The 20915-nt window shown below is 37.9% G+C and overlaps 1 protein-coding gene across 6 annotated transcripts in view; it reads left to right on the top strand.

Annotated features, from left to right (window-relative positions):
• kcnab2b (potassium voltage-gated channel subfamily A regulatory beta subunit 2b) overlaps positions 1-20915 on the top strand; it is a gene marked incomplete at its 5' end in the record, with an annotated part of 75810 nt that overhangs the window by 35399 nt on the left and 19496 nt on the right. For 4 of the 6 annotated variants that reach the window (XM_084427378.1, XM_084427377.1, XM_084427376.1 and 1 more), the window contains 3 exons: positions 17551-17594; positions 18066-18103; positions 19414-19493. In XM_084427378.1, the coding sequence (XP_084283504.1) occupies positions 17551-17594; positions 18066-18103; positions 19414-19493 (162 nt within the window). Of the gene's footprint in view, positions 1-4885; positions 5095-17550; positions 17595-18065; positions 18104-19413; positions 19494-20915 lie in introns of those variants that run through there. The other 2 variants (XM_084427375.1, XM_084427379.1) reach the window with 1 other exon arrangement.

Here is a 20915-nt window from a genome sequence, read left to right as displayed (position 1 = left end):
TTTAAGTCTTCTGAAGTCATATGATTGGCATATTACTTAGCATATAGAATCATGAGCCTAACCTTTATGTCCATAGCGAAATATCAGTTGTCCTGACAGTGATTCATCTTTACGGAATCATTAAAATATTGGTGTCCGGGGCGCCGTGAGTCCGGAGACTGTATCGTACACCATAGGTGTGTCCTATTTGCATACTTGTGCACTATTCTATGCCATTTTAAGTAGTGTGAATAGTGTGCTTACACTTAAAATTATCAGTCTACGGTTAATGGTCAGCCGTCACTGAATAATCGCTCAAATACTTTTTTGGTTGGAACAACATGAGTAAATAATGAATGAAAGTTGGATGAACTACTCATTTAATCCACAAAGTTGTGAATCTAATGTGGATGCTAGAGTTGTTTGTGCTCTGAGAAGTAATGTTTGGGTGTATGCGTGTACTCTGATGAGAGTCGGAGCCCTGCGGTGAAGCTCTCTGTGGAGAGACTGAGCTCTGCTGTGAGTGTGAGGTGGGAGATGATTGAACGGCTCTGGAGGATTTTCCAGAGCTTAATTGACTGTGGATAAGTGTGGAGTTAGGCTTCTAATCAAAGGCAAAAGAAGGGAGAGCTTGACGGTTTAAATGGAGTAGAGGTGTTTGAAGTGCCAGAAGGTTAAATCAACGAACAATGGGAGATTATTGCTTTCAGAGACCTATGACCCCAGCCAAACTCCCAAATTACAGGGCATCTCCCTTTAAAAGAAAGGAGGATCTCACCAATTTTTTCATGTTTCACGATGAAGTCATTTTCTGTTCACACTGTTTATACTTAGTTACTATGCCTTTCATCTAATTTCTCATACTTGTGCCAGGGTTTTTTGTGTGAAAGCACTGCCTTTAGTGAATTTATGTTTTAGCTCTAATATTCTCTCTCCATCTGTAATTTTTAGAGGGTTTTGGGTCATGACTCACCTCCAGACTGACTGCCTTAGGCGATGCAAATGCCCCCACTAAAACAAGCACCCTTAACACAGATCCAAACACACAGATAGTGCACGTGAGCCTTCTCTTTCTTAAGTACACTTTACACATCCCACCTCTCTCCTTAGAAAGGTCACATCTCTCCTGCTGTAACACTAAGCCTCATACTCAACCTTTTGACACATAATGGCCTGCAGCTCTGGTTTCCATTCAGTAATGATAATTCAATTACTGCTTGTGCACCCAGCTGCAGTGATATTTAAAACTCATCTGTAAATCTAACACTGAAACTTCAAGCAGCGACGACGGATTTGATTTACAATGGTGTATCGGACTGGCAGGAGGCTAACAGGTGCTCGTGAGGATTGCAGTGACCTGTTAAATGTACAACTTGTAACTTCAGGGTTAATCCCTGCACATGGTCACAATGACACAAATACATTCGTGACCATGATAAACTTTAACATTGTTCTTACCCCCTTGTTTATTCACAGTAAGTGGACTCTTTTCCAGGAAGATCACATTGCACTCCTGGAACACCTTAGAGCTTAACATTTTTTTTAGGGAACAATAGTATCATTCAGTAGATGCCCAGAGCAGTAGTGGTGTAGTGTGCTAGTGTTCATTTTTACAGTTTTTATTTTGATTTTTTTATTCTCTTCTTTTGATGGAAGTATATCTATAAATCTGTAAATGAATTTGACAAGAAAATGCGAAATTAAACCCAATATTCAAACATTTTATCTTCATTTAAATATATATTAAAGGGTTAGTTCACTCAAAAATGAAAATTCTGTCATAATTCTCTCTCCCTCGTGCCGTTCCAAACCCGTAAGCCTTTCGTTCATCTTTGGAACACAAGTGGAGGTATTTTTAATGAATTTCTGTCCCTCCATTGACAGTCTACGCAACTACCAAACATTTTCATTGACAATATCAACACTGTGAAGAACCCCATTGAAGAGCCACCAACTCATTACAGCTATTCGGTCACCTGAGATGCTTCTCTGTTTGTGTTGATGTTGTGCTATGAGTCGAATACATAATCCATCTCTTCAGCGCAAACATTGCAGTCTTTCTTTTAGCATTATATATAAAACGCTATTTTTGTGGTCTTTATTTATGTGTGCTCCATAGGCCATGTCAGCGTAGGTTAACATCGCCATTAATATTTTCACAATATTTCAGTGTGTCATGTTAGCATGTCTGGATCAAACAGCTTCATGTGCAGTTGCAGACGGGGTGACTGGTTGCCAGCGGGTGGAGTTTACATATCTAAAGACACAGAATTTCTTATCTCATCTCAAGCCTTGATTTCCTGTCAGTTCCCTCTCTCTAGATACAGCATGATGAAAGATGCCCGAGTTCAGTATCCTGTCTGATTTAAATGGACCGCTGCTTCGCTCAAGCCTGCTGGCAGAGTCTTTGTCCTGAGGCTAGCGAATGTCAAAGTGCCATTCAGGAAGCTCTGTATGTTCACTTAAGCCATCTGTCCACTTCCTTTCAACTAGAGGTGGGATGACACACATTCCTCTAATCCCGAGTGCATGAAAACCGGGTAGTCGCGCCGTCACTCAGTGGTTTAATGAGATGCTTTAGGAAGCATGCTTTAGGCTCAGTAATGTGCTAGAGATGCGGGAATAACGTGTGTCATTTGTGTGTCAGATTATAAGAGAGCTCATCTCACTGTTTACGGTCTGCGGGACGTTCACTCGTATGCGCGTTCAGACACGCTCGCAATCACGCTAAGGACCACGGCAGTTAGCTAAGACTACAGAATTGTACTTTGTACTATTTTAAAATCTTTGGTTTCCCCTCTGATATCTGACTTACAGCTGTATCTTATGATTTGCATGTTTCTGCAAATACTCTGTAGATGTATGCAGAAGTTGTTTGTTCAACTATGGAAAAATCCCTGACAAGAATTTTTACTTTTGCTAATTTAATTGTGTCCTCCAGCTACTAGTGCCATACTACATTTAAAAGACACTCTTCTCTATAGTGTTCATAATTAATAAACTTCAATGTGTTTCATCTATCTATCTGTCTGTCTGTTGTTCAATCTATCGTTCTGTCTATATCTGTCGTTCTATCCATCCTTTCATTCGTTCTGTCTGGCTGTCTATTGTTCAATGATTCGATCTATCTATTGTTCTGTCTATCGTTCTTGTGTTTGTTCTATTGTTCGTTCTATCTATATATCTGTCTATCTATCTGTCTGTCTGTCTATCATTCGATGGTTCCATCTATCGTTCTATTGTTTGTTCTCTCTCTCTCTCTCTCTCTCTCTCTCTCTCTCTCTCTCTCTCTCTCTCTCTCTATCTCTCTATCTATCTATCTATCTATCTACACATACATACATATACATATGTATATGTGTATATATATGTGTATATGTCTGTCTGTCATTCTATCATACTATCTGTCTATTCTATCAACCTATCCTTCTATCAATTGTTCTACAGTTCTATATATCATTCTACATCGTTCTATAATTCTACATATATCGTTCTGTATTTATATCCATCTTTCTATCTAAACTTAAATGTAGCATTTTATTTGTGGCATTGTAATCAGTGGGTAATAAAATGGGTCCAAAAGGAAAATGCTGAATAATTTTTCTTTCTCTATACTGTTATTTTATTATTAATTTAAAAATCACTATCTGTCTATATTATCCAGAAGAATTTTGAGTATTTTTTTAGTCAAGAATATGACTTATGCATGAGAACAAAATTCTTGAATGAAATTTAAGGCATTGCTGCTAGAGAAGTCATCAGAAATGAAGGCTAGTGGACAATCTGCATTCTGCATACTCAAATTATTTGTCATGAATATTAATGGTCGGTCAGACTATTACTGCATAATAGACATTACTACATTCCTATGCCCATAGAGCTGCAGCTGTCATGTGCACTGAAGTCACTAAAGTCCACTCATGTGAGAATTGTACTCATTACACAGTATATTTTGTGATAGAACAAGTAGAAATAAATAATAAGAGGCGGCCACATCTGCGATTTTTAGCAACTCTTTTTAACGTGTGACGGTCTCAAACCAGAATTGTGTTTGTCCTTGGACATTCTGTCATGCGTAGGCAGTGTGGAATATCAGGTACGAGCTGATCTAACACAATATAGCGTGAGATTAGACCTTCCCACTTTCTCTCTCTCTCTCTCTCTCTCTCTCTCTCTCTCTCTCTCGTCATACTATGCTATTTTATAAACTCTCTCTTGCATAGCATTTATGCATTTGCTCAGCACACATGACTGGATGATGATCTAAACCAGAAGCCGGGGTATGAAAATTCACTGTCAGTTAACATTAGGAATAGACAGTTTGGGTGGAGAAGAATCAACTGAAGAAACTGGGGGGGAAAAAGAAGGAACTTCACTTGCAGTGCAGACAGAGAAAAGCAGAGAAGAGCAGATAAGCGTGTGCTTGATGTGCTGCAGTGTGACGTGGATGGATGTGGGATTTCTCCCCTGTTCTGTGTGTTGATGTGATTGGTGCCCAGAGTCCATCGCTTCACAGGCTGCTGCTGCCCTGGAGCCAGAGCGCAGGAATTCACTCTCACAGAGACTAGCAAACCATGCATTGAGACACTTATTTAAACACGTTTCACACACACATGGACAGATACACACTCTGGCAGCACTTCAAAGCAATAACTGCACTTGTGGTTAAAACAGAGTGTTGCACTCACCTTTTTTGACACCTGCCACATCCATTTTGACCTTTTTAACGGCATTTTCTTCAGGTTTTGGGAAAAGTGACTTTTTCATCTCATTGTTCTTGGGAAGAAGAAACTTTAGTCGTTGAGGTAACAGCTTGGTGCCTCCTGGGAGATTTTAGGACTAGTTTCTCTACGTAGCATCAGCATCCTCACTGTGGTAAGTCTGTCTGCGGGAGCTCGCCGTCAGCATGCAGGTGTCATTCGTGTGCACGGACCACCGAGGTGTTAGCCGCAGCACCGAGGATCGACTGAACCGGCAGAACACCAACAGCCCGAGTTTGGGGACCAAAAGCAAGTTCCGCGCCGTGGCGATGGTGGCCCGCAGCCTGGGACAACTGTCTGTGCAGAACATGCACTCCTCTGGTGACCACTGCTTGAGAACTGGCATGAAATATAGGTAGGTGAGAGGAGGACTCCAATAGTTAACGTGTAGAACTTTAACCCTTCTGTTCTGTTGCTTGTGATTTTGCTCTGGTTTAGACTGTTTAGTCATGATTTGAACAAATACTGTACAATGCTTTCAGTGTCACCGAATGTTTTCATTCTGGCTCAGTCTCAACAGAAAATGTGACTCTGGAGATGTGATTTGTTTTGTAGGGTCAATTTGGTTTAAAGGGCAACACACAGTTTAAGAATGTCTGTAATGTTAGTTAGTTGGCTGGTTAGTTTGTGGGATTCATTTGTTCATTGATCTCTCATGGCAAATTTAGTAATTGTGAATGTCAAGAGGTAGTGAGTTAGAAGCATGTTTTATCATACCGTATTTTTCAGGATACTCAATAAAAAAAATGTCTCTAAGTTTTCTGAATTAAATTATGAGTAATTGACTAACTAACTATTAATTATGAGTAATTGATTTGCTTTGACTCTTACAGTATATACATATCCTACTCTACTGTTGAAAAGTTCGAACTGTAAAACTGAAGTCTCTTACACTCACCAAGGCTGCATTTATTTGATCAAAACAGTAGAACAGTAATACTGTGAAATATGATCACAATTTAAAATAACGGTTTTCTATTTATATTTTAAAATGTAATTTATTCCTGTGATGGCAAAACTGAATTTTCAGCAGCCACTCAAGTCTTCAGTGTCACATGATCCTTCAGAGATCTACATCAGCAAAATATTTCTGAATTAGAAATTAATGAGAATATTTTAAATAATGAAATAGTGAGTCAGTGATTTGCTTGGTTGTCTTTTTGTGGCATTTTATATTATTGGCTCCTTTTTTATAAATATCATTTCTGTATTGGTTATTGTGTGATATTCAAGAGTTTTTTTTGTATTGAATAAATATTAATTTTATAATCCATTTCCATCTAACTCTCACTTGTAATCTTTGTATGAAGAAATGTAATCTTTAACAAATCTCAATATGAATAATCCATTTTTTTCTGCTGTATCCATTTAATAACGTAATAATAGCATTGACAAACCATTTATTGGTTATCGCCATAATTATTGGCTTATCTGTATCAGACAGAATTCAGAAAGCATCTCTACTCTTTTTAATCATATTATATGCAGAGGTGTGATCATATGGCCTATTGACGCCTCTGAAGTTAAAGATCAAGTCTTTCATTTGACTAATTGATTGAATTTGTGCAGACATATTTCTCTGCTCTCCCGGTTCAGAGGAGAAGGTAGAGATGGAGGTTTCTGTTAGTGCCTGTTAAACCCATTAGCATGTTCTCTATATGAAATGGAGATGCAGTGTGATCATGTTCCACTGCTTAGCATTATTAGGAGCATAGGGTGCTCTCTCACTATTTCGAATGCAGTGCTCATGCTGCCCACGGTCTGCTCACTGATAAAATAATAGTGTGCTCTATTCTTTAACTAAACCCACCCTCCCTCCTCAGTTTTCCATACTGCAATTTGCGTAATTGTACATCAAAGGCACTTTGTAGCCGTGCAAGGTAACAGAGTGTCTTCCACTTCCTGATTAAACTAATGTGTAACTGTACACCTGAGAAACTTCTATCTCTCGCTGCGCTGCTACCAAATGTCTTGGCTCTTAAAGCGGATTCTCCCATTGAAATTAAGTCTTTGATATTTAAAGCTGTAAAAATGTAAATGTTGTGCCATAGTCATGAAGGCTCCGTTTATTTCCCTAGTATGTGAAATGAGGCTTATCTTTTTTTTTTTTGGGATTGCTTTACATGATTTATGTCTTGTAATTTTCATTTACCTGATCATAATTATGTCTATATTGATTAAAACATAATATTTACACTACTCTCTTCTACACACACTATATTTAATGGTGAATAATTTACAACTTTGTTGTACAATAATGCAATGAATCTTTTCATGTACTTTATGGATCTACTAGTAGGATGTATTTATTGATTTTTATTATATAAGTTAAACATTATACAGTAATAAGGAACTATATAAATGCACCTGTATATGTTTCTTTATCAATTTTTGTGACTCATCACTTTCTGCTATATATACTTTTTGTCTAAATATTTGTTTTCATTTAAATTCACTGAATTAATTTCTGCTGTTATAAATCTGACTTTTCATTCATTAATCGGACTTCATAACCCATTTTTATATAACCTGTTCATTTCATCACATACTATGCTGAATTAATTATGCAGACTTTTCATAAATTGGACATTTAATTATTTAAAGGGATAGTTCACCCAAAAATGAAGATTCTGTCATCATTTACTCAAACTCATATTGTTCCAAACCTGGATGACTTGCAGAACACAAAAGATATTTTGAAAAATGTCTGTGTTTTTGTCCATACAATGAATGTCAATTGGACTCCAACATTCTTCAAAGTATCTTCTTTTGTGTTCTGCAGAAAAGGGGTTGGAATAACATCAGGGAGAGTAAATGATGAAAGATCTTAAATTTTTGTGTGAACTGTTCTGTTAAGTTTGAATTGGTAATATGTTCACATCAGTGCTGAAATTGACACAATCGCAATTTTCCTCTGCAGTTGACAGCAACAGTGCAATGATGCTGATTAACAGAAACAGGCAATGAATGAGTAACATGGTAACATAGAAGCTTCTCCATGTCTGATGAGCCAACATGAAATTTTCCCCGGCATACTGTGATGAGGATGAGATTATGCAAATGCACCTGAGGCAAGTGAATACCAAGAAACATACATGCTTATGTGACCTGCGTCTGTTGTGCTCTTACATTTGTGAATGCTCACTAATGAAATGTCATGAGCTGATAAATGCAACCTGGAGGGGTTTTCCTGTGCTGTCCCATTCTGTGCTGTTTGTCTTTTTGGTTGCTACACTTATCCCTCAACTAACATCAAAGCTCATGTGCCTGATTTGTTCACGAATTCAAAAGGCACAGGAAGAGACAGAATGAGAAGGATGAAGAGGGTTGTGTTGAGGCATTGTGTAAGCGTGTGTCTCTGGGGCCGGCAGAAAGAAAACTGAAGTGGTGATTACATAAATGCACAAATGGGCTGCAGTTTCTGCCTGCTGTTCCCTGGGCAGTAAACAGCCGGACTGCTTTAATCTGGCCAGCCAGTTATGCAAGCTACTCTTTATTTGTCCAAGAAAAACCCATGAATTCAATGTGCAATCTTGGGAAGACCCCAATGTGGAAGAGGATTTTTCTAAAACAGGAAGTGTGCGGTACTGGATTGATGGACTCAATTGACTAGGTTTGAAGTATACTTCAGTTTCGATGTACATGCTTAGTGTGTGCGTATAACTGAACGTATAGCCTTTCAAAGTATGCTCCATGTGATACAGACGGTCGACACATGGGCAATAGAAAGTTTTATCTTTGTCCAGTGTGGTATTTCTCTCCATAAGTTATAAGTGATAAAAATGTCTTTTAAACTAAGTTGTGGGTAACCCTAACCCCCTCACACAAATACTTGTCAGAATGGCCGATTGTTGTTGTTGCCTCTCGATCCAGTAGTTTGTTGTGAATCTACGGCCCGGGGCCAGTTTTGCTATCTTAGGGCTTTTCACATTTGAAATGGTTTACCCCGGGTTTGCCCCGTTTGACATATGTCCCCTTAAATGCTGTAACGATTGTTTATATACAACGCGCAGTGTTTCCGTGACTATCCAAAGCATGTGAATATGAGGCATGCAATTGGCTATCAGTTGCTAAGGATCTGACCTTAACATTCTAACTCCTCAGAGTTTAACATTTGCACAAGTTTGGCTCCGCAATGCGAGGTTAACACTGCAAAAGCTCCGGAGCAGGGTTTCATTACCCCGGGTAAAAAGTGGTGTAATCCTGCTTCTAAATTACAAGTGGGAAAGATTTATTTTTCCGGGATTGAAAGCGGTTTTTAGAACGGCGATAACCCAGGGTTAAGCACAGTGTGAAAAACCCTCTTGTGGACCAACTAATTAGCAGAAAAAATCAAGATGCATATGAGCTGAGCGTACGGAGTATGCGTTGTTTAAAATAATATTGGGTTTTTAAACCAGTTTATACAATAGCTTTTTTTTTTTTTTTAAGTAATTAACTATTGAGGCAGTGCATAAAAAGCATGGTCATGTCTTATAATAATATATACAATAGCAATTTATATTCAGCAGTGTTGGTTTTGATTTGATGGGAAATTTCAGGCCTCTGTCATATGTCCTATGTCAAAGAAAAGAAGGTAAGGCTATTATGGTGGCAGATATGCTACCTACGTGCATGCTCAAATTAAATATTTCGTCAGAAATGTCATGCAAGACCTTCCTTTTTATGCAAAAGAGCACTCAGAAGGAAGGTTAACAACAACAAAAACTGTAAAAAAATTCTTCCACAAGTAAAGTCAATTTTGTGCTTCAACCACAAATGTCGACAGAGGGTCCAGAATTCTGTAGTGCACCTTTTTTGCTGTTTGCTGCATTGTGTCCTGCACCTCTACCAAAATTTGGGCTGAATGTGTACACTTTTTTTTTTTTTTTTTCTGGATAAGTTATTAATCCATCAATAATCCAGTACAGTATTGTTTCTGTATAGTGACTCTATCCTCTAAATTCATCCATACACACTCCAAAACCATTTCTTAGCAAAGATGCCCAACATGCCATTTTTCATACCCACATTGTGATGTTTTGGCACCCCATGTGGAGTGTTTGGGCAGGGAAGAGTAGCCCCCTGTGGATAAGATTACTCATTTTGATAAAATGCCCATGCCTCCCAGGCAGTATCGTGCCTGTATTCTCTATCGAAGCGTAGCCTACAAAACCCTTGTTGATGCATCCTCCTCCTGGTTTTCTAACTCTTTCTTCTAAGAATTTTGTATTTTACTACCTTCATATCCGTTCTTTACCTATTCACCATATCACCCGTGCCCCCAGCCTTTGTTATGTAATGCTGCATACCTTCCTACTCTTCCACTTAAAGTCTTTTTTTAGTATGATGAAACGGTGAATATACTTGCTTCTTATCTTGCCTGATTGGATCTTGTTTGAAAGATCAGGTTTGATATGATGTAAACATTCTCAGAGGGATTCCTGGTGGCTCACTGTACATCAAATGTGTGTTTTGAACCGTGTATCCTTGTTCTTATTCTCTGAAGCTTGGGGTGTTTGCTCATCTGCCATGCTAACGAACTTGTTTGTGTGTGCGTGTGTGTGTGCGTGTGTGTGTGTGTGTGCGTGCGTTCTTTAATTAAGACATCTGTTGTGTGGGGCAGCCATAGGGCAGCAGAAGAGATCCAGCTAGTTTTTTTGTCCCATCCGTTTTGTATTCCAACTGAGCTGAACCATGCTGTGTTGTGAGGGTCAATGACGAATAAAAGTGTCCATGATAAATAATAGGAAAACATCTTTTAAAAGTCTTGTTTAAACCACATGTGCTAAGTTCTTCTCTCTTTGTATTCATGTTGGTTTCATTTAATTTTGAAAAACTTTTGTACCATTTTCAGGAAAAGTTTCAATTAATTAACTCTAAAAATGCGTTATGGTGTAACCATCACAGTAAAAAGTTTAATATTAATATAATTTAAGATTTGTTATATTAATATAACACAAAAGATAATAAAATATTTATTTAATAAAAAAAAAAAAAAAAAATATATATATATATATATATATATATATATATATATATATATATATATATATATATATATATATATATATATACATACATACATACATACATACATACATACATACATACATACATACATACATACATACATACATACATACATACATACATGTATATTGCTATGTTGTTATTATTGCTAATAATAAACTCGCTAAATAATAATAATTATCACTAAATGGGCAACAGTGAACAACAGCACTATCCAATTACTACATCTACTGCTGTGTTAGTGTAGGTAGTAGCGTGCTGCATTAAGAGACCCATTTTGGTCTGTGGTAAAGGCCCTGTCGACATCCATTATCGAATGCCAAAGATTAGTGGAGCCGGCCTAGCATTTCCCACACATGCAGTCTCAGCCAAGTGCAGCTCTCTGGGGTGTTACTGAGCAAGTTTCTCCTCTCAATTTGAACGTGCCTTTTAAACGCCCATATGCTGCTGAGTAGTTTTGCTGCCGTTCACCTTAGAAGATCAAGAAAGCTTGGTTTGTTTAAAAGCATGGTGAATTATTGATTGCAGACTTCATGTGTTGATTGATTTAGTATTGGGGTTTCCACGTGTGTTGGTAGGAAGCAAGGCAAGCTCTCTGACTAATATGCTATACTGCTTTACAGTCATAGCAAAAGTGTCCAGACATCCTGTACTGTATTCCAGACAAACATGTATAGATCAGTCAGCAAACTGAATGCAGAAAATAATTCAGTTTAAACTGCTTGTTTCTGATTTTCCATATATTTAAAGGTATAGTGGAGGATTTTCTTTTTCCGGGTGGATCATCAAGACTATTGGTCCTCCTAGTTGTCAATCATTCTGGTGATATGTTTACGTAAGGCCGTCGTACATGCTCGTCCCTAGGTAGTTTTCGCTTTCTGCGCATGCGCACTTTCAGGTGTATATGTGTGGTGAGCTACGGTTTCAGACATTCATTGAAGCTCGCCGTTCTCACCGGGTTTTTTCAAAATGTCTGAGGGTCGCAAGAGAAAAAGTGTCTACGAATTGTATGCCAAGAAGAGAAAGGCCTCTGAAGAAAGAAACAAGACCAGAGTGTTTTTGGGAGAATATTTCACATGCTGGCGTGCGCTAAAAGCACAGGTTGGGCTTCCCACTGATGCCTCAGTCGCGAAGTTTCTACTCGACAGCTAAAGTTTGGCATGCTATTTGGAGAAATCCATTTAAAATCACTGTTAGTAAAAGTTAATGTAAGCTATGATTAGCGATGAGCCCTGGCACAAGTCACGGACCGCGCAGACACGGTAAACATCTCAATTTGTCCGGTGGCGAGTCTGACATAGTGGAAAAAGTGCAAATCTTCTTTTGGAAAGTAGGCTTGTATGAGCCATGCCGACAGCAACTTGTAAACAGAGCGTGCACGAGGAGAACTAGGCTTGTGCATGCTCTCTCGTGCACACGTTTAATAGGCGTTCCCTCTCGGGAGCAGGTAGAGTGTTGCGCATGTGCATTTTTTCAAAAAGTGGAGAGGGCGGTTCTTTTCTAAAATTCGTGAAAATCCTCCACTATACCTTTAACTGGTTCAGGTAAGTATATGTAAGTTTTTTACCCAAAGTGACTTCCAATAGACTTACTCTGGGCAATCTGGGGTTAAAGTCAGCATGAAATCAAAATGGACAATTCTTGTTTTTTTGTGGAATGGTGCAGTATGTATTCTAAGTGATTTATCTGTGCCCATCATTATTATTTTTTTAATCAAAATAACTTCCCCCTCCCTCTTGAAATGACACCTCTTCTCTTCTCTGATATTGTGTTTACTGGTGCGAGGACAACCTGTCAATCACATGAGATCACAGCAGTAGCAAACCACAAAAATCCTGAATTCCCAATGGACAAAATCAAGTTCTGCCCTAAATTTTTCTTGTTCGAGATGTCTTTAAACTCAGATATACATCATAATAGGGAAGACAAGACTATCGCAGCTTGTGTTTCATGCAGACTTTAACCACAGCGTTACCTAGGGCTGCACCTGTGTTGTCCAGCTATCTTCAGCTCATACAGTTGAGACAAACAATCCATCGAGCAGATGACTGGACATGAAAGCAAGATGGAGCATTACAGTAACCTTTAATTGCATAAGACTTCACCTTTGAGAATCAGAATATAATTAAGGGGGAAGGATTATGAGGGAGAAGTTTTTAGTTGGTACACTATTAAGGAAACCCCAGGTAGTGAATCAATGAGAAAGCCTTTAAAATTTAATTGCTTTTCCAGAAGATCTCAAAAGCCGTACGAAGAAAAGGAGACCAATTTCACAGTTTCATAAGTGTTCTATGGGGTTCAGGTCTGAGCTTTGTGCAAACCAATCACTTTCTTCCACACTGAAGTCAATGAGCTTGTTGTTATAACAGATTCTACTGTAAATGTGCTTGATTTTAGAAGTTCACGTTTGGTATAATGTGACTTGAGTTTGTATACAGTTGCAGAGCTTGACATTACCTTTTTTGCTCCCCAGCCACTGTGGCTAGAGGTTTTCCAAAGTTACTAGACACTCAGCATTTTCACTGGCCACAATTTTGACATGGATACCATAGGTAAAAACTGCCTTATAGATATTTTTTATATTATCTCATAAAGTGACAGCAGCCTAATATACTGGCTGCCAAATTAAGACCTGAAACACAGACCATTATACTGTTTTATATAGCTAATATACTTCGCTTTATGTGCATGCTCTTTGGGTGTGAGCACAAAATCTGCTGGACTGAGTAAAATTACAATACACGCAGTCCTATGGTGAAATTCAAGCCCTGTAACACCAGAGCAAGTGAAACAAATGAGTGAGGGGAAGCGGGTTTGTGTGTAACTTGCTGTCGGAGAGATGAGAGAGCGAGAATGCGCAGCTGGTATTGTGTATCCTGCGGAAGAGTTTCAGATGTTTCAGTATCGATATGTATCGAAAAAACTATATTTTTTACAACACTACATTCCACTTAGTTTATTATTTCAGATGCCTTTTTAAAAGACTACAATTGGAAAATTGATATTAGATAAAATTCAGTCCGCCAATGTGGCTAGTAGGAGTGACTGCGTTACACACCACTACTGAAATACCATGCCTAGTGTCAAGCCCTGTACATTTGTATTTTATCAATTGCAGTTTTCCCATAATAACTACATTTTGCTCTTAAAGCAGTAGACCAAAAATATGTGTGATCAATGGAGGACATAAATGTCTTAAGAAAAATAATAATAATTATAGCAACATGGCTTGAAGTTTTGCTGAGAAATGTGGTTCATGTATTTTAAAATATATATATTTATTAAAAAATGGTTGGTTGGTAGGTAGGTTTGTGGTTAGGTGGTTAGGTAGGTAGATAAGTGGGTGGGTAGGTAGGTGGGTAAGTAGGTAGATGAGTAAGTTGGTGGGTAGGTAGGTAGGTGGGTAAGTAGGTAGATGAGTAAGTGGGTGGGTAGGTAGGTAGGTGGGTAAGTAGGTAGATGAGTAAGTGGGTGGTTAGGTAGGTGAGTAAGTGGGTGGGTAGGTAGGTGGGTAAGTGGGTAAATCTAAATCGGTTTGGTTCTATTGATTAGCAAAGAGATCCCCAAAATGGGGTTCGTGAACTCCTTGTTGGTCAAAGGGGTTTGGCTGACCAAGTCTGTGAATCTCTGTATTAGCACGCAATTCATTTAAGATTATTGGCATATTTTGGTGCTCCAGACCTCTTGAATACGATTGTCCCAAATGATGTATGAATATATTTTAGAATTTGTCATTTAACCACCAAAAAGGGAACGTTCTCTCCAATGATTATGTTCTACAGTTTGCTGCGTTCCATAATTAAAGAGGGCTAAAATGTGCTTGACTATCTCTCTGTTCTCTGGTTGCAGCCAAAGTTGTCTAGCACCAGTGCATGCTAGTGTTAAAGCATTGTTCAGCACTTACACAACTATACTGCCAGAGAGGTGCCTGTGCCCTGTTAGATGGAAAGATCAATTATTAGCAATTATTGCAGGGCTTTGCGCATCAGTTTGAGCCCCATCAACAGGTGGCCAGTTCACCTTCACATGCTGGTCAATGGATCTCCCTTCCTGTAACTCTATATCTCCATCAAAGCAGTTAAAAATTCATCACTGGTTTTCAGGACCTCCATGCTCACTGATAATTTGATTTGAGTAGATAAGTTCCCCGCTGATGTTCTGTTCAAAGCCACTTAGAGGTGACATTGATGACAGTCTGTACAGGTAATGGATACACTCTACATACATCTACTATAGGCCTTTATTCAGAGTCTACACTCAAGAGCAAGTGCATTCTGGTTATATATTTCAAAACACCAGCAACAGTATGTAAAATATTGATTTATGGTTGTTAAATCATAATAATTCATTGTAAAACAAGCAGTTCCAAACGCTCATGTTTACTGTACATGTAAAATTGCTTATTTTCTATAAATGTGTAAAGTTTTGTTGGCATTAGGTGATTTTTTTGGCCTATTTTTAGATGTCACTTTACTGCTACCCTCATAAAAACTAGTCCATAAATCTATGTTATGCAGTTCATCTCAGATGCACTAAAAAAATGAAGGAAAAAACAAACAGATTTTCCGATTTAAAAAAATAAGATCTGCTAAACTTTGTTTCTCTTCCAAACTTGATTTCTTTACTTTCAATATATGTAATTCTCTAAAATTTACTGATTGGTTCACATAACTGAAACTGTAGTTCCCAGCATGTTTGCAGGGGACTTAATGTGGGAAATTAATTAATATTTTTTTTGTGTTTTTGAGCAAGATGTGAAAAGGGGGAGATTTTATAATGTTTAATGTTCAATTATGTGGATGGGTACATAAGTCTTTGTGGCTAAGGAGCAGACTTAGCATTTAATAATTACAAGATGACAACCTGTGACGTTCTACTCGTAGCCGTTTACATTCTCAGACTCAGAATTATGTGGTTTTTATGGCAACACTATCAATAACTAAATTACCACCTGCAGGGGTCAGGTGGTACAGCGGGTCAGGTGGCACAAGTCAGAGCTCTCAGAAAATTCAGAGGTTACAAGTTGTTATTTCGAGATCTACAAAGATGCAAACGCTTTTTACAAGTCCGAAGTCCAACATAGCATGAATGCACCTACGGTTTATTAGCTAGCTAGTAGTATCTTATAATTCAGTAATGTTACAAATATATATATATATATATATATATATATATATATATATATATATATAAAATTGAATGAATTGAATCCAGTCAGGGAACCAAATAAAATCACTTTGAGACTGCTTAATTTGGTTACTTCAAAATAATTTGGTTACTTCAAGATGTTGAAGTTAAGTGAACTGATTACGTTTGTGTTACTTAATTGACTCATGTGAAACCGACGTACATGATTAAATCATGTAAATCCAACACGCTTTTTTTTTCAGTGTGTGGAGAAAACACGGTTAATAACTTGTGTGACGATGTTCAGTTGGAATGTCTCTCAAGGATAAATTCAATTTAAATTTCTTCTGTGAAATGCTGTGCCTTTTCATAAGATGTGCTGTCCTCATCTAAAAGTTTTTTTTCTTCTTCTTAGAAACGGTAAAAAGATCCTTTAAAGAAACCTCTTCATTTTGTGCCAGTCATAATTTGTATCTCATCCTTTAAAGGGATACTCCACTTTTTTTGGAAATAGGCTCATTTTACAACTCCCCCAGAGTTAAACAGTTGAGTTTTATCATTTTGGAATCCATTCAGCCGATCTCCGGGTCTGGGGGTCCCACTTTTAGCATAGCTTAGCATAATGAATTGAACCGGACAAGACCATTTAGCATCTCTCTCAAAAAAATGAACAAAGAGTTTCGATATTTTTCCTATTTAAAACTTGACTCTTCTGTAGTTACATCGTGTACTAAGACCGACGGAAAATGTAAAGTTGCGATTTTCTAGGCTGATATGGCTAGGAACTATACTCTCATTCCAGTCAAGTTTTAAATAGGAAAAATATCGAAACTCTTTGTTCATTTTTTTGAGAGAGATGCTAATGGTCTTGTCCGGTTCAATTCATTATGCTAAGCTACTGTATACTAAAAGTGGGACCCCCAGACCCGGAGATCGGCTGAATGGATTCGAAAACGGTAAAACTCAACTGTTTAACTCTGGGGGAGTTGTAAAATGAGCCTATTTCCAAAAAAAGTGGAGTATCCCTTTAAATAAGAATCAAAAACTCACTGAATTGTCTTTGGCTTGCTCAGTTGGGGATATTCTGGGGATATTTAATCTGATTTTATCAATCAATAAATTCCACTAGAAACAAACCTTGTTGTATTACTTTAATTTAATACTGTGAAGCTGCTTTGATACAATCTGTATTGTGAAAAGTGCTATACAAATATACTTGACTTGACTTGAATTGCTGTAATTATGAAGGCAGTCTGTGTCCTTGACTGTTTGATCTTATAGTAATTGCTCAGCATATAGTAACTTTGGCTCTTTGCAAACTCAAAGGATATCGAACAAAAGACCCAGGTGGTCTTCTGATTGGTTGATTGGGTTGAAGGTCCAGTAGTGCTGTATCCAAATTGGATTTCATTCTCTCACAATACTCTCTATATGTGAGTGGGGGTAACAAATAAAGACTGCTACTGTACATATGCAGCCATAACTGTGCTGCTGACCACAAGGCACACATGCAGTATTCATCCTTAGACCATGAAGTAATGCTTACTGAAGTACATTCATTTATGTACCACACTTAAACATGTTATCATTGATTTACGTTTATCTTCATGATGATTGCATCTGATTTTACCATGTTATCTAGAATATTTGATGGGGTTCTTTCTGTGTTTAGGAACCTTGGGAAATCTGGATTACGGGTATCATGTCTAGGGCTGGGTGAGTAAAACATGCTATAGGCTAAGTGGACTATCACTGTTTGCTTCTTGTAAATATAAGAAATGTAAATTAGTTTAGGATTAACTGAGCAGTAGGGCTGGGCGATATATCGCATAACATTGTTATGCGCATCTTGTCAGTAAAGCCGGTTCCTTGATTAGTAGTAAATCGCCATCACCGTAGTTCACTGACAAGCTGAGCCATATCGCATTAATTATCACGGACGTATCGCCTGCGATAATTAATGCGATATGGCTCAGCTTGTCAGTGAACAACGGCTCTGTGTAGTAAATGCCGCTCCATCTGAAAGCAGGTGATGGCAATTTACTACTAATCAAGGAACCGGCTTTACTGACGAGATGCGCATAACAAAGTTATGCGATATATCGCCCAGCCCTACTGAGCAGCACTGTTACTGTATACGATACTGCATGTGTCAGATCTGACAGCACCTGTACATTCTCTCTTCAGGCACCTGGGTGACATTTGGTGGTCAAATCACAGATGAGGTAGGATTTTCATGGATTGGTAAAAAAAATAAAGATATCACTAATTACTGGTTAATATGGTTTTAAGCATAGTAGCACTTTTTCAGCAAAGCATAAAAAAACACTGCAAACACTTTGCACTTTTTTCACTATGCAGTGTATAAAATATATATTTTTTTAGCTAGACATTTTAAGTCTGGATTGAATTCAGTGTGCGGTTAGCAATTTTCTTATTTGTTTGAAATTACATAAAGTACCAATTTTTTTTATAGTATTAAGTACCATTTTTATACATTTGTGTCCTGTTTTATGGTAGGTGTTAAAGGGTTAGTTCACCCAAAAATGAAAATTCTGTCAGTAATTACTCACCCTCATGTTGTTCCAACCCCGTAAGACCTTCGTTCATCTTCGGAACACAAATTAAGATATTTTTGATTAAATCTGAGAGCAATCTCACTCCTCCATAGGCTTCTAAGGGAATGAAACTTGCTGGCGCAAAAAAGTTATTAAAGAGATCGTTAATATAGTCCAAGTGACTATGCGCGTCTGTTTTGTACGTCACACGCATCACACACATGACAAGCGTCGGCCAATAGTGAGCCTACGTGGTGACGTGCAACACAGATGCACTGCGCTAAAACGCTACGTGAACTCACTCGAGGCCCAGAGAGAAGGAAATTAATAGTGGAATAAAGTCGTTATTTTTGTTTTTTTTGCACACAAAAAGTATTCTCGTCGCTTTATAAACTTAAGATTGAACCACTGTAGTCACTTGGACTATATTAACGATCTCTTTAATAACTTTTCTGGGCCAGCAAGTTTCATTCCCTTAGAAGCCTATGGAGGAGTGAGACTGCTCTCTCAGATTTAATCAAAAATATCTTAATTTGTGTTCTGAAGATGAACGAAGGTCTTACGGGGTTGGAACAACATGAGGGTGAGTAATTACTGACAGAATTTTCATTTTTGGGTGAACTAACCCTTTAATATAAAAAGTATCATCCAGCGAAACAGTGCTTAGTCCACCTTCAGGGCCACAATGAACAGCCTTGCAGAATGCTTGAAGTGTAGCTTTAATCAACATGTACTGTACAGTAACTAAATAGAAGCAGATAATTATAATTTCTTCAAATAAATGTCATTTGAGTTTTGTACTGCTGAAGACAACATAAAGCTAATGCCTTTTCAGCGGTTCATTTTTCTCTCTCTCTCTCTCTCTCTCTCTCTCTCTCTCTCTCTCTCTCTCTCTCTCTCTCTCTCTCTCTCTCTCTCTCTCTCTCTCTCTCTCTCTCTCTCTCTCTCTCTCTCTCTCTCTCCCTCCCTCCTCTCAGATAGCTGAGCAGCTGATGACGCTGGCGTACGAGAACGGGATCAATCTGTTTGACACAGCTGAGGTGTATGCGGCAGGGAAGTGAGTGCTCTGCTGATTTCCCATCATTCATTGCTGCACTCCTCATCAAAGATAGGGATTTATGCTCATATATGGGGAGATTAGTAAAGTATTAAGTCTAATTTTAGCAGTATTATCATCTTTTATAGGACTGTATAGACCTACTTCTCACAGATGTGATGGGTCTAACATGCTTTTCAGGAAACCCAATCACTGTTTGCTATTAAAAACCTTTTATTTATTTTCTTTTACACCAAGGTACAACTTGAATCTTGAATTTTGGAGTGTATGTATGTATGTATGTATGTATGTATGTATGTATGTATGTATATGTACGTATATGTGTGTGTGTATTATATATATATATATATATATATATATATATATATATATATATATATATATATATATATATATATATTTATATATATATATCATGTTAATAACATTGAACATTGTGGTTACAATTTATTTTACAGTACGGGCACTTTCAGTGCACTTACCTACAAAAGTACTGAGTAATGTAAGGTAACAGCATGGGTTTAGGGTTAGTACCTAGTTATTACCCAGTTAGTGTCATTACTGCAATAAGAAAAAATGACTGTAAAATAAAGTGCTATACCGACAATGTTTTATAAGTTGTTGACTTGCTATATATTACACTAGCATTTACACTTATAACATTTCAACTGCTGTTTAATGTACACTTTAGGTATCTATGTTTAAGACAACCTAGTGAAAGAAATTAGTGGTTGGTCAGCAGATTTCACTCGTGCAAGAAGAGAAAAAAGATGGAAAGGTGAATAGCCAAAACCTGCTAGCTTGCAGTAAATTTAGCAGTGGCGTCTTTATTTTCTGCAATGCCGTGGAAATATAATGTCAGGGAATTGCTGATAAAGTTGAGAGGAAATGGCCTGACTCAGTGGAAATCCACTCAACGATACAAAATGGCACTTTAATGAAGCAGACTTTGAGAGCGTTAAAGAACATAACTTTATATATTTCGTCTGTGTGTGTGTGGGGGGGGGGGGGGTCGTTTGTCACATTTTCCATCCGTTTCATGCCATGTCAAGCTGGCCATGAGGCTGTGGCTCAGTGCATTGATAGTTCATGCAGAATAATCAAGAGAGTGTTGTAAAAACTTCAGCACAGACAAACAATATCCTTAATCACTCATACACATACACTCGCCGTCTTTCTGTGGATTTACTCATCTAGACTACTAGTTAATACTGTATAAAAGGAAGACTAGTTTGTGAGCTTGTCTAAGGATATCTGCTGCTCTTTTGAGTCCACGTTAGTTACAGTAGCGCTTCATTTGTTACAAGCTGTCACAAGGATTCACATTCTCGCATTGGGATGATGAGGCCTGATGGGAGAACCATTCATGAAGAACACATTGGTCCTGAGGGCAAAAATGAAACATCTGTCATTAGACGCACT

The sequence above is a fragment of the Rutilus rutilus genome, assembly GCF_951802725.1.
Source record: "Rutilus rutilus genome assembly, chromosome: 13".
NCBI classification, from domain to species: domain Eukaryota; kingdom Metazoa; phylum Chordata; class Actinopteri; order Cypriniformes; family Leuciscidae; genus Rutilus; species Rutilus rutilus.
The sequence above is the reverse complement of the archived record's forward strand: the minus strand, read 5'-3'. Positions and strand labels throughout refer to the sequence as shown.